Source organism: Trichogramma pretiosum, unplaced genomic scaffold (genome assembly GCF_000599845.2).
Source record: "Trichogramma pretiosum strain Unisexual culture from Peru unplaced genomic scaffold, Tpre_2.0 scaffold10, whole genome shotgun sequence".
Taxonomy (NCBI): domain Eukaryota; kingdom Metazoa; phylum Arthropoda; class Insecta; order Hymenoptera; family Trichogrammatidae; genus Trichogramma; species Trichogramma pretiosum.
In genome coordinates, this window is record NW_019641652.1 from 1,708,722 (window position 1) to 1,720,735 (window position 12,014).

A 12,014-nucleotide genomic window follows, 5' to 3' on the forward strand; every position below is an offset into this window, starting at 1 on the left:
CCCCCCCCCCCCCCCCGTCTCAGAGGGGGTTAAACAAAAACCTCACAATAGAATAAAATACAATAGAAGGAATATTTATTATTCGAAGTTGGCACTATACGTCCGATGCGTCTGAAAGGAGTCCGAAACTCAGACGAAAATCTTATGTAGAAGCGCCCTAAGTACCCTAGAAAAGCGGGATCCGCTACGGCTACATCCGCGTCCCGTTTCTGCAGAGTGTCGGCCGACGATATTGTGTTTATCGAATGCGGCGAATACTCAAAATTGTTGATCAAACATCGAGAATTGAAAAAATTGAAAATCAAGTCCATTTCCAGCAATTTTCGGGCAGCGTCCGAACGGCGCCCGAAACTCAGATCAAAATGTTATTGCAACCAATACTTTACTATAGAAGAATTCAAAATCGTGGTAATACTTTTTTTCAAAAGATTAGATGAGTGCAAGTATAACAGTCTTATCCTCGTAATTTGAGTCTAACTCGAAAATACTTTTTTTCCTCACTTCGGAAAAGTTTAATCACAATTTGTGATAAATTATTACTCAGCTATGATAGTAATGAAATCTAATATATTCCGATAACTATAATTCAGACAAACTGAAACTTTTTTTCTAAGGATAAACACACTAAGCTTGAGTAGAATAATTTAATAGTGATCATGTAAAATTAATAATTGTATGGAAAAGTCTTACTCATGACTCTACTTGCCCGGCCGTCTCGATCAAAAACGAGACATTCGCTCTCGTCATTCATGTTTCATCAATATGTACAGAAAAAAGGTTTAAATAAGTGTTGAAAATGGTAAATGGTGTTTCTTTAACATTTAAAATAAATTTTCCAACAATATATTTTTTAAGAGCATGCCAACATTCTTTAACTAGTCTACAATGATAAAAACTTGGTCCGGAACCTTCGCTATCATTTATAACAAAATGGCGAATTTTTGAAAAAAAATTTCGACCAAACATGACTTTTTTTTCAATTGCAAAAGTTGTGTTATAAATTTTTGAAATGGAAATTTTGCATAATACTACGTTAAAGTACAATAGTTGAAGGTAATTTTGGTAAAGTTTTAAATCATTTCATCAATTGGGTAAAAAGTTACAGCGTATTGAAACTCGAGTCTTCGCGTGAAATTGCGCGGAATTTCGTATATGCATTGAAAGGTCCCACAAGAAATGAAGTGTATTTATATGTATTTTGATCCGCTGAATCCGAATTTTTAACTCTCACCTCGCTCAGATGGTCGAGTTATTTGTTATAAAAAAATTAATTGTTTATACGGCTATAACTCCTAAACTATTGAATTTTTACTGAAACAATTTTTTTCATTTTATTGCACACAAAAAGACAAAAATTTCTTTTTTTTATTCGTCTTGATATGACTAATAGAACCGGAGATATTGTTAAAATAGTAAAAAATGACGATATTGCATAAGGTCAATGCGTAGAGCTCAGACTGCCGCTTCCATATATCGTTCATCTACCACAATTTTTCACTTATGAAAGTCGGGCTAGTTTTATTTATAATAAATTGAGTCTTGATTTAAAATTGAATTCAAACGTAGCCGGGGATTCTCACTTCTGACGAATGGTAGGCCCGGCCCACCGCGCAAGTCACAAGAGAAGCGCCTTTATCCAGCCATCAGCTTGAATTTTTTTAACCTCTTTTAGCTTCTATTAAACAAGGTTCGTACCTCGTGTCCGATAATTAGCTATTGTTAAATAATTTGTTTATCGTGAGTGTTGACAATATTCAGTGCAAATAGTGTCGAAAAGTAATAATAGTTAAATTTAACCAACTCGTGATAATAGTAGCTTTGTAGCTTATAAAACGTGTGCATAAGTCCGTTCCAATCTCATGTTAAATTAATGACAAAAAAATTGCGTTGCACAAGTAGTTTTGTCCCTCATAAAATTGTCAAAATATATCGTTGTATGTAGATCATTTGTTTACCGATATTTTTAGTTGTTGATATTTTGTGCGTCAAAAAATCCATCATGAACAAAAGTTTTTTGCTTGCCTTATAGTTTTGGGTTTTTTTTATAAATCCATTATAAAAATAACCCATTTACCTAAAAATTTGCAATTATATTAAACTTTTCTTGAATAATTTGCAGCTTACCACCAAGATGGTAAAAATTATGAAGAATGGAAAAGTTGTACTGGTCCTCAGTGGCCGGTACGCAGGACGTAAAGCAATTGTGGTGAAAAACTACGATGAGGGCACATCGGAGAAACAATACGGCCATGCCTTGGTTGCAGGTATCGACAGGTATCCACGCAAAGTTCACAAGCGCATGGGAAAAGCTAAAATTCACAAGAAATCTAAAATAAAGCCTTTTATCAAGGTAAGTTAGCTTACTCTTGTACATGACAATGTACGTCATTAACATTTTTTGTTCTCAATATTAATGCTTTTTGCTTACTTGCAGGTACTCAACTATAATCATGTTATGCCTACCAGGTATACAGTTGATTTGCAGTTGGAGAAAATTGCACCCAAAGATCTTAAAGATCCAATGAAGAGGAAAAAGATCCGCTTCCAGACTCGTGTCAAATTCGAAGAAAGGTAAATTTTTTTCAACTTTTTTTCAAGTAAATAAGTTCATTTAAAACCCTTCAATATATTATACAATCAGTTGCCTAATAAGATAATATTTTAAGCTATAACTTCATATTAATGCGTAGTTAATGTCAAGTAATGAAAATAATACATTCAGAATGCATATGAATAATAAAGTAAACAGCTATATTATAAATACCATTAACTTAAATTTAAATAATCATTTTATAACATTGTAGTAGACTCAGAAAGTATTAAGGGTATAAGGCTTAATTATATTCCTGTCACATTATACCAATTTAGTTTCAAAGTAGTTTGAATCTTGTTTTCATTAATATATTTTAAATGAAGATTAAATTGCTTGAAAAGTGAGCAAGCAGAATTATCATTTAATTTTTATAATTGAATGTACGATAATTGTATAATTATATCTTTAATTATTAACCTATAACTGATACTATATCTTTCACAAAATAATTTGTCTTATTTTTTTTATTTTTGTTTGGATCAATTAATAAATTGGTTTAATTTTTTGTTTCAGGTACAAATCTGGTAAAAACAAGTGGTTCTTCCAGAAGCTCAGATTTTAATTTTTCATAATTCAATAAACAAAATTTGACAAACCAACTCTGAAAGTAATAAATTGTTTTTTACCACATCTTTATTGATTTAGTAATTTTTTAAACTGATTTATCGTTATTGATCATTTTAATATTTATCACCACACACCCTCACACTTCATACTTACAGCCTCATAATTTACAGTATAAATTAGTTAAGGTTTTTTTTACATTATTGACTTTTTAAGGATCCTACTATTAGATTTCTGTACATTTAGATACAAGTTAAGGATGCAAAATTCTACACGCATATCGTTACATTGAACTAAGGTTTTATTTAGCTTGCAAGAAAATCATGAAATGAAAGATACTGAATAATATGGCTTAGTTATTGAGGAGAATCATTTATAGGAAAAAAACATGTGCATTCATTAATTTCGTAGATGAAAATGTATTTTCTGTCTGATTAGACTCTTACAATCCAAAGTAAATTACTGAAAACTCCTGTACGTAGGAAAATTTTATAACTTGGACATAAAAACTATATAATTGAAATTACCTAAATTATATTTCGGTTTTACATTAAAATATATAAAATTATACCGAGTACATATTAATTATGGATTTCATAATTTCAAGTGATTTCTGCTTTGATTAAATAAATGAATGCTTATAAAAAAATAAAAATACTTAAGCTTGAGAGCTCCGAACATAGATATGTACAAAATATAAACTATCTTCTCTTGAAGCCATATTTTTTCCTTTCATAAAATAGATCTGTTTTCGAACTGCCTAGATTTACAATTTTCGGACAACCGTCTCTCTGAAAATGTAGATGGAAAAAAAAGGTTTATGAGCGAGAAAAATTTTAAATAAAAGACCAACAAAAGAAAAAGAAAAAAAGCATTGTTCGACTCACGTCCTTTTCTTGAATGGTACACTCTTTGCAATAATAAGCGTCCGAAACGCCGGGTCCGCCGCATATTACGCAGCGTCCTTGGTAGGAGCCGTAATTGCACTCGTCGCATATCCTGACCAGGGTGCAGGGCCGCACGTACGAGTCGCAGATGACGCACTTGCCGTCGCACTTCTCGCACAGACGTCCAATAGCTGAAGAATAAGATAAGATAAGATAAAATAAATAAACAGTCGAATTCAGTCGAGCCTTCGAGTTAATTCGGAAGATCCGAATGTCTCTCTTTTAGGTTAATTCGAGTGTCAAATAATTATCCCTCCCAAAAAAAAGAAAAAAACAATTATTAGAACGAATCGACTCACCGACACCCGGCTGCTTGCGACAGAAAATAAGATCCGGATGATGCTTTGCCATTATCAAGTCGAGCTTCCAATCGTTGTTCTATATGTCGCACGAGAAATGAATGTTGAAACGAGCGCTAAAGAGCACTATATAGAAAGCTTAAACTGCTACTGCTCACTGCATAAGGCATGTTTAGTATACCATGAGTATTGAGTCTGCAACAGGCAACTCTGCTGACTGCTGTGCAGTACACACGGGTAACGCATGCGCACCGTCCTCGCAGCCCACGAGTTGCGGTAAATCATGTGTGTGTTTTGCGTAAAATAGTTAACTTGATGTATGAAAAATTGATTAGGAAACGTCGAGTCAAATCAAATTTATTTGTAAAGTAAACTAGCGTTTAAGAGCTTGAAAATGAGTTGAAATGTATTTATGAAAATGTGATTCAGTAATATTTTAACAAATCAAATTCATTAGCTTACAAAGAGACCTTCTCACCTTCGGGTCATGGATTTGCTCCAAAATTTTTTTGGGGTCTCCTGAAAGACAGTATTTAAAATTACTAGTCATATCATAGATATACCTTCAAAATTAAAAGAAGAAGAAATGAGAAATAGTTATAAATTTTGGTGTGCGTTGTATAGATTAAAAAATGCCGGAGGAATAGTATGTTACGTGACAAGGGACGAAAGTCGAACTTCCGTCCCTGCGAGGTTATGCACCCGAGGCGAAGCCGAGTCTGACAGAAAATACCCTCTTTGCTAACTGTGTCTCAATTATTTCTTTTCAATGTACTTAATACAGGAAAGAAAGAGGAAAGCGAGCAAGAGCTACGCACAGCCTGCAGCGATAGGAGCTCGTACATGCGCACCAGTATATAGATGTACAAAGGTATGCCTATGTACTCTAGAAAAGCGGGACGGAGAGAGGCGATTTGATGGTCCCGCTTTTGGAGACTGGAAGTGATATTCATTAATAATTCATTAAAAGTTCATGAAAAAACAAAACTTTTCATGTGTTTAAAAAGTGCCATGGTTCCTTCCTTCAAAATCTACAGCTGCTCAAAGTTAGAATCTGAAAATCAACTTTTTTCTCCATAGGCCCAATGTAGCTCTGAAAAATAAATCAAACATAGTATTTTTATGTATTTTTTGATTAAGAATTCATTGGTGATATGTAAAAAGTGATACAGATACTCTTACACCATTAAAAATCAAAAAAATGCATTTTAGGCCCAAAATAGATGTGTTCGTCCTCTTGGATTTGCCTGAAATTAATAGAGTATCATTACAACATCAAATTAAAGCTCTCTGCCAAGTGGCATTATCGGTTGGCCAATATCAAGGAAGATATACTATGAAATGTGGCTATCATTCACTTTTACATCATGATAGACTGAATGTCGACTATCAATACTGCCTAGAGCAATGAACTAAAAGCAAGCTAAAAACACTAATTTATCTTTTTAAAGTTCAATCACAAGTACTTTCTGCACAGAGTTCACATTTAATACCACTGTGAATGAAACATTATATACATTTATTTATTTATTTCGAGCAATGTCCGAGTTGACTAAAAACACAAAGTATCGAAATCGTTATCGCGTCGTAGAGAGAAAGAGAGTCGATCGCGCGACACGTGCTGCTCGCACACGACTCGTATCATCGTCGTGTCGTCGTCGTTGAGCGATGCATACGATGCAGTTTGTGCAATTGCTTCTCTTTCTTTCTTTTCCTCGAGCTCGGGGCGGCGATAATGAATTCAATGTCGTCGCAATTATTGTAAAGCGCGTAATTTTCGTGTCTTTGTTTTCGTTTTGCGTTCAAAAATCGAGAATCAGCGACGCAGTATATAAATGTATCGGTATCGGTATCGGTCAGTGGGTTGGGTGTATACGTACGTTTAAAGATCCTTAAAGTGAGGACTTTCTCTTGAGCTAAAAAATCATTGAATTTCGTGATACGATGAATTTCGAAAAAAACAAAGCCTACACGGAGAAACCTATATGTAGGAAAAATTAAAAAATTTTTAGTAAAAAAATGACATTTTTGTCTTGTGCTAAAATTTATTATAAAATGTATCAAAATTTATTAGAAATATAGTAAAAATCAGCAGAAATATAAGAAAAATTACAATAAAAATAGTAAATTTTACCATAAAATATAGTCATTTTTTCTATACATTTAGCAATTTTTTCTATATAAGTTTCTCCGCGTACTTATATCAATTCGTTTCTTCTACTTCGAAAATTCATTTGCGAAAAATTTGGATCAAGAGTGCGTATAACATTTCAAAGAGTATATATTGCGAAAATTCCGGAAAACTATTTAATACCTTCGTGCGTACGTCACTTTTTAATTTGGTCAAGAGAAAGAGAGAAACGGATAAACTACTCTCGAACGCGCGAATGAAAAGTTTTTAACGATTCGTCCATACGTGATCGAGTGTCAATATAACAAAAATTGCACTCGAAGATCGATGTAACAAAGCGCACGAAACGCGCGTGTACAGTTGCTTGGAAGTAAATTACAAAAATTTTTCAAAGTAATAAACAGAAGAGGCCTGCGCGCGAAACGAAACCCGTAGTGTGATCCGATTACTCGATGCAACACATCCACATCGAGAGAAATAGATAATAAACGCGCGGTACGTCTCGTATTTTATTCATTTCGACGGTATGCGACGACGAACTAACAAAGGCTTGTGTGCTTGATGCATCGCGCGATTTGGCAAGCACTAATTGCTAAAAGTATCGAGTACGAAGAGAATTTCTATCTCCCTGTGTGATTCTTTCTCTCCATACGATAGATATCCTCGATTGTGTCTACATGATACAGAAAAAATAGGAAAAAAAAGAATCGATAAATCCACTCCATACTACTACTGTGTATTATTATTACAGCAGCAGCTCTTCATCGAGTGGTGCTCAAGCGACGCAAGCGTGAAACTCAATATATATATTTAGTCTAGGCGCTGAGGGGGTTTCGTGTGCATTGGCAGGTCCCACAAAAAACGAAGTGTTTTTCTACGTATTTTGACCCGCTGAATCCGAATTTTCAACTCTCACCTCGCTCAGATGGTCGAGTAATTTGTTATAAACAAATTAATTGTTTATACGGCTATAACTCCTAAACTATTAAATTTTTACGAAAACAATTTGTTTTCATTTTATTGTACACAAAAAGACGAAAATTTCCTTTTTTTATTCGTCTTGATGCGACCAATAGAACCGGAGATATTGTTAAAATAGTAAAAAATAACGATACCGGATAAGGCCGGTGCGCAGCGCTCGGACTATCGCGTCCATATCTCGGCCAATAACCGATATTTTCTGACTCTAGAGTACCCATTTTAAAGGTATTGATCTGTACTTTAATTTTATGCAAATAAAAATATGGATTAAACAATTACAACGAAGCTAGCATTATTAAAAGTATCATTATCATTTTTCCAGCTTGCTATTAGTTTATAAGTCGACATCGAGCTCTTCGCAAAAGAAAGTCGCACATAATTATGTATGAGTAAATTGTAAATTTGTTCTAGTTTTTAAATATTACTCATTTTTTCAAATATCTTTATTAGAACTAGAGTTATTGCATTTTCAAGAAATCACAATTTTGCAATTTGCATAATTTTGCAAAACTTTAAAAATTGCTCAAAAAATTTTTTCCTAGAGTTGATATTTCTCGAGAAAAAAATTCATGAAAGTATACAAAAAAATTTTGCATTCTAGACGCCATTTTGTTAACTTCCCGGCAAATTTTTGGTACAAAATCTATGTCATTTTAAAGGTAAAACATTTATGTCACGGTTTAATGTGTTTCCAAGGTCGTGGCAAACTCGAAACACATTTGAAATTTGGTTTAAAAAAAAAAAAAACGTGAAAAAAAATGTGCTTTTTTTGTTTAAACTAATGTTTCTCTATGTTAATAACTTTTTAGCACAATTTAAATACCACCATTGGAAAGGAGAGCTTTCAAACTTTAAAAATATGTAGGTTGCATTTTTTTCTAACGCCAATTGCGTAAACTGTACAGTTTCGAAGAGTGACGTGTTGTTTGGGTCGTTTTGGGCCGAAAAGGGTTAAGAAGGGTCTTTCAGTGCAAGTTTTTGTACATTAACTGCTCGGTCAGCTCACGCATGGTCCCGTACGCAATGTAATGCACATGTGCAACGCGCCTATAGTCACTAGACCGTTTCGTTTTGGAAAATTTTTTTTTAATTTTGGGAGCAACGGCAAAATCCTTTAGTTAAACTAATAACATGACATTTGCTGTCTACCTGATGTCGCTAGGTGCTCTGAATAGCTGTCGATAGCTTTTTGAAGTTGAAAAACGTAGTGCAAAAACTGGACAGCATCGCTAAATAAGATTTAAATTGCCTACTGTGCTCTGAGGGTAAAATTAATATTAACAAGACGTTTTCTTACGTAATTTTTTGTGTAGAATCGATTCCTGTCGTTATAACATTGAAAAAAAATACTTTTTCGATATTTTTTTTCATAAATTCGAGGGCGTGTCAAATGAACAGAAAAAGTCTAAAAAAGCTACAAAAACGCATCGTACAAAAACCGTTGTATCTCATCGATGCTTGCGAATTTTAAACTTCTGAAACCGGCGTTGGAAAGGCGAGATAAAAACCTATCAGATAGTTTCATGCAATTTTTCCCATAGTTAACTCTACTTGGCCGTTTCCTGGAAGAAACTAATACACTTTTCGATTTTTCAATTTTGTTTTATGTCGTTTTTTGGGATAAAATCGTTTTTTTGTATGTAAATAATTTTAAAGTTTATAGTAATATATACCGTTGGATTTGTCATGAAAAATCGTACATTTTGGTAGTACCAAAAAATTTTTTAGATTTTTTCTCTTTATTTGACACGCCCTCGAATATAAACTTTTCGAAATTTATGAAAAAAAAATCGAAAAAGTACTTTTTGTCAATGTTATCGTATTCCTAGGTGATAAATAACGACAGAGATCGATTCTACACAAAAAATTACGTAAGAAAACGTCTTGTTAATATTAATTTTACCCTCAGAGCACAGTAGGCAATTTAAATTTTATTTAGAGATGGTGTCCAGTTTTTGCACCACGTTTTTTAACTTCAAAAAACTATCGACAGCTATTCAGGGCACCTAGCGACACCAGGTAGACGGCAAACTTCATGTTTTTAGTTTAACTAAAGGATTTTGCCGGTGCTCCCAAAATTAAAAAAAATTTTTCCAAAATGAACCGGTCTAATATTCACGTAGACCGAGCAGACGTTTTATATGTTAACATATACCGGCTTATGTATTAATGTCACAGAGTTTACATTTTTTTATATTTTGCCTTAATTATTTGTTTTTGATTCGTTTTAATTATTATATTTTAGTCATCAATGGTCTATATTTTAAGTTAAAACTAAAGAAATGAATTTATTAAATAGTAAATAAATAAAATGGTATTGGAATTTAAATCAATATGGGCCTTCTGGCCGGTAATACAAAGATGTGCCCAATAATTATCTGGGGTCAGAGACGTGCCTAATATTATCTCGGGTCATAGGTCAAACTCGCGGTGATACGGGGACATGCGAGTGCGTGTGTGACAAACAATTGATTTTTTGGAGTTCTCCAACGATCTGCTTAGGCAGTAATTTAACTCATAATTTTATGACTTTGATTTTCCACGAAAAGCTAAGATAGGACAATGATTTTCAAGATGATTTAAAATACAAGAAATTTTTTTTCTATGCTGATTTCAAATCTGTGGAATTGAAAACATCTAAAGATGACTATTTTATCAAAGCCACAATGCAATTTGAATCGTACACAAATCGAAAAGATTCAACCTCGACCAGGAGTTGAACCTGGAACTCCTCGCCTATGGCTGGCGAGTGCTATACCAGTTTCACTAGCGAGGTATTGGTCAAATCCATCACTTATTTGTGTACAGTAAGAGATGATGTTACTTATTAATTCAAATTTTTTTTTATGAATTCACATGCGTTCATAATATTAGACGCGTTATATTCAACCTTGTTCGACCTTGTTTTTGTTCCTTAGTGCCATTTCGAATTATTCCACGGATTCCATCTCCCGTGCGTAGGTTATGCATTCTTTGTATTAGGCATTGTCCCGATATGAGTTAACCGCGAGGTGGCGCACTTGTGTTATGCGACGTCATGCGCACGGTACGTTTTTCGCGAAAATTTATATAGCGAAAAGAAGTTCGTCGTCTGCTTTACGGACGTTACACTGTGTAGAAATAATAATAATAGTAACAAGTCGGATAACACAAGTGCGCCACCTCGCGGTCAACTCATATCGGGACAATGCCTAATTCGGCTTGCATACATACGCGAGTACACACACGCGAGACACATATATGTGGCGCCCTGGCTTGGGCCTCTCTCCAAGCAGCGATGATCGTTGACAGCTCGAGCTGCGCGCGTCGATCGGCCGAGAGTGAGAGAAGTCGATCGAGCTTGGATCTCGTCGACGAACGATCAATCGGCCACTCTCTCGTCTTACCTGGACTATACCACACGTGTGGCAACTTCGGCGCCCGAAGAAGTTTTAGCTTAATTCGTGCTTCGCACAATCTTTATACTTAGTTTAAATTCGTTAAATAAAGACTTTAATTTTACACGGCCGCCTTGAATTTCTTTATACCCGGAGCTCAAGTATACGGACGGCGAAGATCATACCTCAACCCGTAAACATATATGTACGGCTCGATAATGCGTTGTTGTGTGTTAGCCGCTTACACTCATACGTACATTCAAACGACAGTTGGGCCTACGTACGCGTAACATTATGTACATCTTAAATGTACATGTGTGTTTATATGCCGGTCTTATTTGCATTGGTATATAACACCATGTTAAATTTGCTGTTTTAAACGGCATGCTGAAATTTCTACAGCATATCGAGGGCACTTTAAATGACATTTCTGCAAAGTTTCAATCAAACATCTGTTGTCAACCCATTTTACTGACTATAAGCCACCTTCAAGTGCTTGCAAAGACCTTTCGAATGGCGAATGAATGAGCTACAAAACTTTGAAGTTTTTTCAGTAGTTGTCACCTCACATGAATATTTTTCCCGATCGTCGCGAAGTCGTCATCGTTCTCGTGTAAATATCATCCCGGTTATCGCGTAATTCTTGTCTCGGTCTGACCTCGTCGTTCTCGTCGTCTTCTCGCGTAATTCTCGACTCGGTCGCGATCCGTTTGTGTCATCGAGTCAAATATTTCTCGTCCCGGTCGCGGTTTAATCTCGTTATAGACGTCTCGATTACATCGCGTAGGCTTGGTCTTTCAAAACTTTTATTTATACGTAGGAAGAATTATAGGATAAGTAATTAAATAAATATTCAGTTACGTACCAAACTAATCGCTTGGATTTATTTTTATATAGGTTATCTTATGTCAAAAAATTTTATTAATTTTTAATAATACTAATAATCATTCCCCTTGTACGTAAAACAGAGCTGCTATTTGAATTATATCGGGGTCTTTTGTAACTTCGACGTAATCTTCCTTATCGTCAAATTTTATCCTTTCTTTCAATTTATTTAGGCAATGGCAAACATAGTGACCTGGCTGATGTTCGACCACACCAATTAATACAAATTTTCTATTG

At 34.5% G+C, this 12,014-nt stretch overlaps 2 protein-coding genes across 5 annotated transcripts; one reads left to right on the forward strand and one right to left on the reverse strand.

The window, feature by feature from the left end:
- Positions 1-1,620: 1,620 nt before the first annotated feature.
- Positions 1,621-3,212, forward strand: LOC106656119 (60S ribosomal protein L27-like). 4 transcript variants are annotated; one of them, XM_014376801.2, is made up of 4 exons: positions 1,621-1,687; positions 2,120-2,350; positions 2,435-2,571; positions 3,107-3,212. In XM_014376801.2, exons 2-4 carry the CDS (start codon positions 2,132-2,134, stop codon positions 3,153-3,155), a joined length of 405 nt encoding a protein of 134 aa, XP_014232287.1. In that variant the 5' UTR covers positions 1,621-1,687; positions 2,120-2,131; the 3' UTR covers positions 3,156-3,212. The 4 variants fall into 4 exon arrangements, with proteins under 4 accessions (XP_014232287.1, XP_014232289.1, XP_014232288.1 ...); XM_014376803.1 differs by having other exon boundaries at positions 1,673-1,737; XM_014376802.2 differs by lacking the exon at positions 1,621-1,687 and adding an exon at positions 1,691-1,776.
- A 340-nt stretch (positions 3,213-3,552) lies between these two features.
- On the reverse strand, positions 3,553-5,413 carry LOC106656081 (PHD finger-like domain-containing protein 5A). Its single transcript, XM_023459923.1, has 3 exons — positions 4,404-5,413; positions 4,045-4,235; positions 3,553-3,948 (listed from the first exon to the last, which is right to left on the reverse strand). Exons 1-3 carry the CDS (start codon positions 4,453-4,455, stop codon positions 3,859-3,861), a joined length of 333 nt encoding a protein of 110 aa, XP_023315691.1. The 5' UTR covers positions 4,456-5,413; the 3' UTR covers positions 3,553-3,858.
- Positions 5,414-12,014: the final 6,601 nt, after the last annotated feature.

Coding starts and splice junctions, on each gene's coding strand:
- LOC106656119 (XM_014376801.2), top strand. CDS start 2,132: ATGGTAAAAATTATGAAGAATGGAAAAGTTGTACTGGTCCTCAGTGGC. Junction 2,351..2,434: donor AAATAAAGCCTTTTATCAAG/GTAAGTTAGCTT, acceptor GCTTACTTGCAG/GTACTCAACTATAATCATGT. Junction 2,572..3,106: donor CGTGTCAAATTCGAAGAAAG/GTAAATTTTTTT, acceptor TTTTTGTTTCAG/GTACAAATCTGGTAAAAACA.
- LOC106656081 (XM_023459923.1), bottom strand. CDS start 4,455: ATGGCAAAGCATCATCCGGATCTTATTTTCTGTCGCAAGCAGCCGGGT. Junction 4,236..4,403: donor TCGCAAGCAGCCGGGTGTCG/GTGAGTCGATTC, acceptor CTTATTCTTCAG/CTATTGGACGTCTGTGCGAG. Junction 3,949..4,044: donor GTACCATTCAAGAAAAGGAC/GTGAGTCGAACA, acceptor CTACATTTTCAG/AGAGACGGTTGTCCGAAAAT.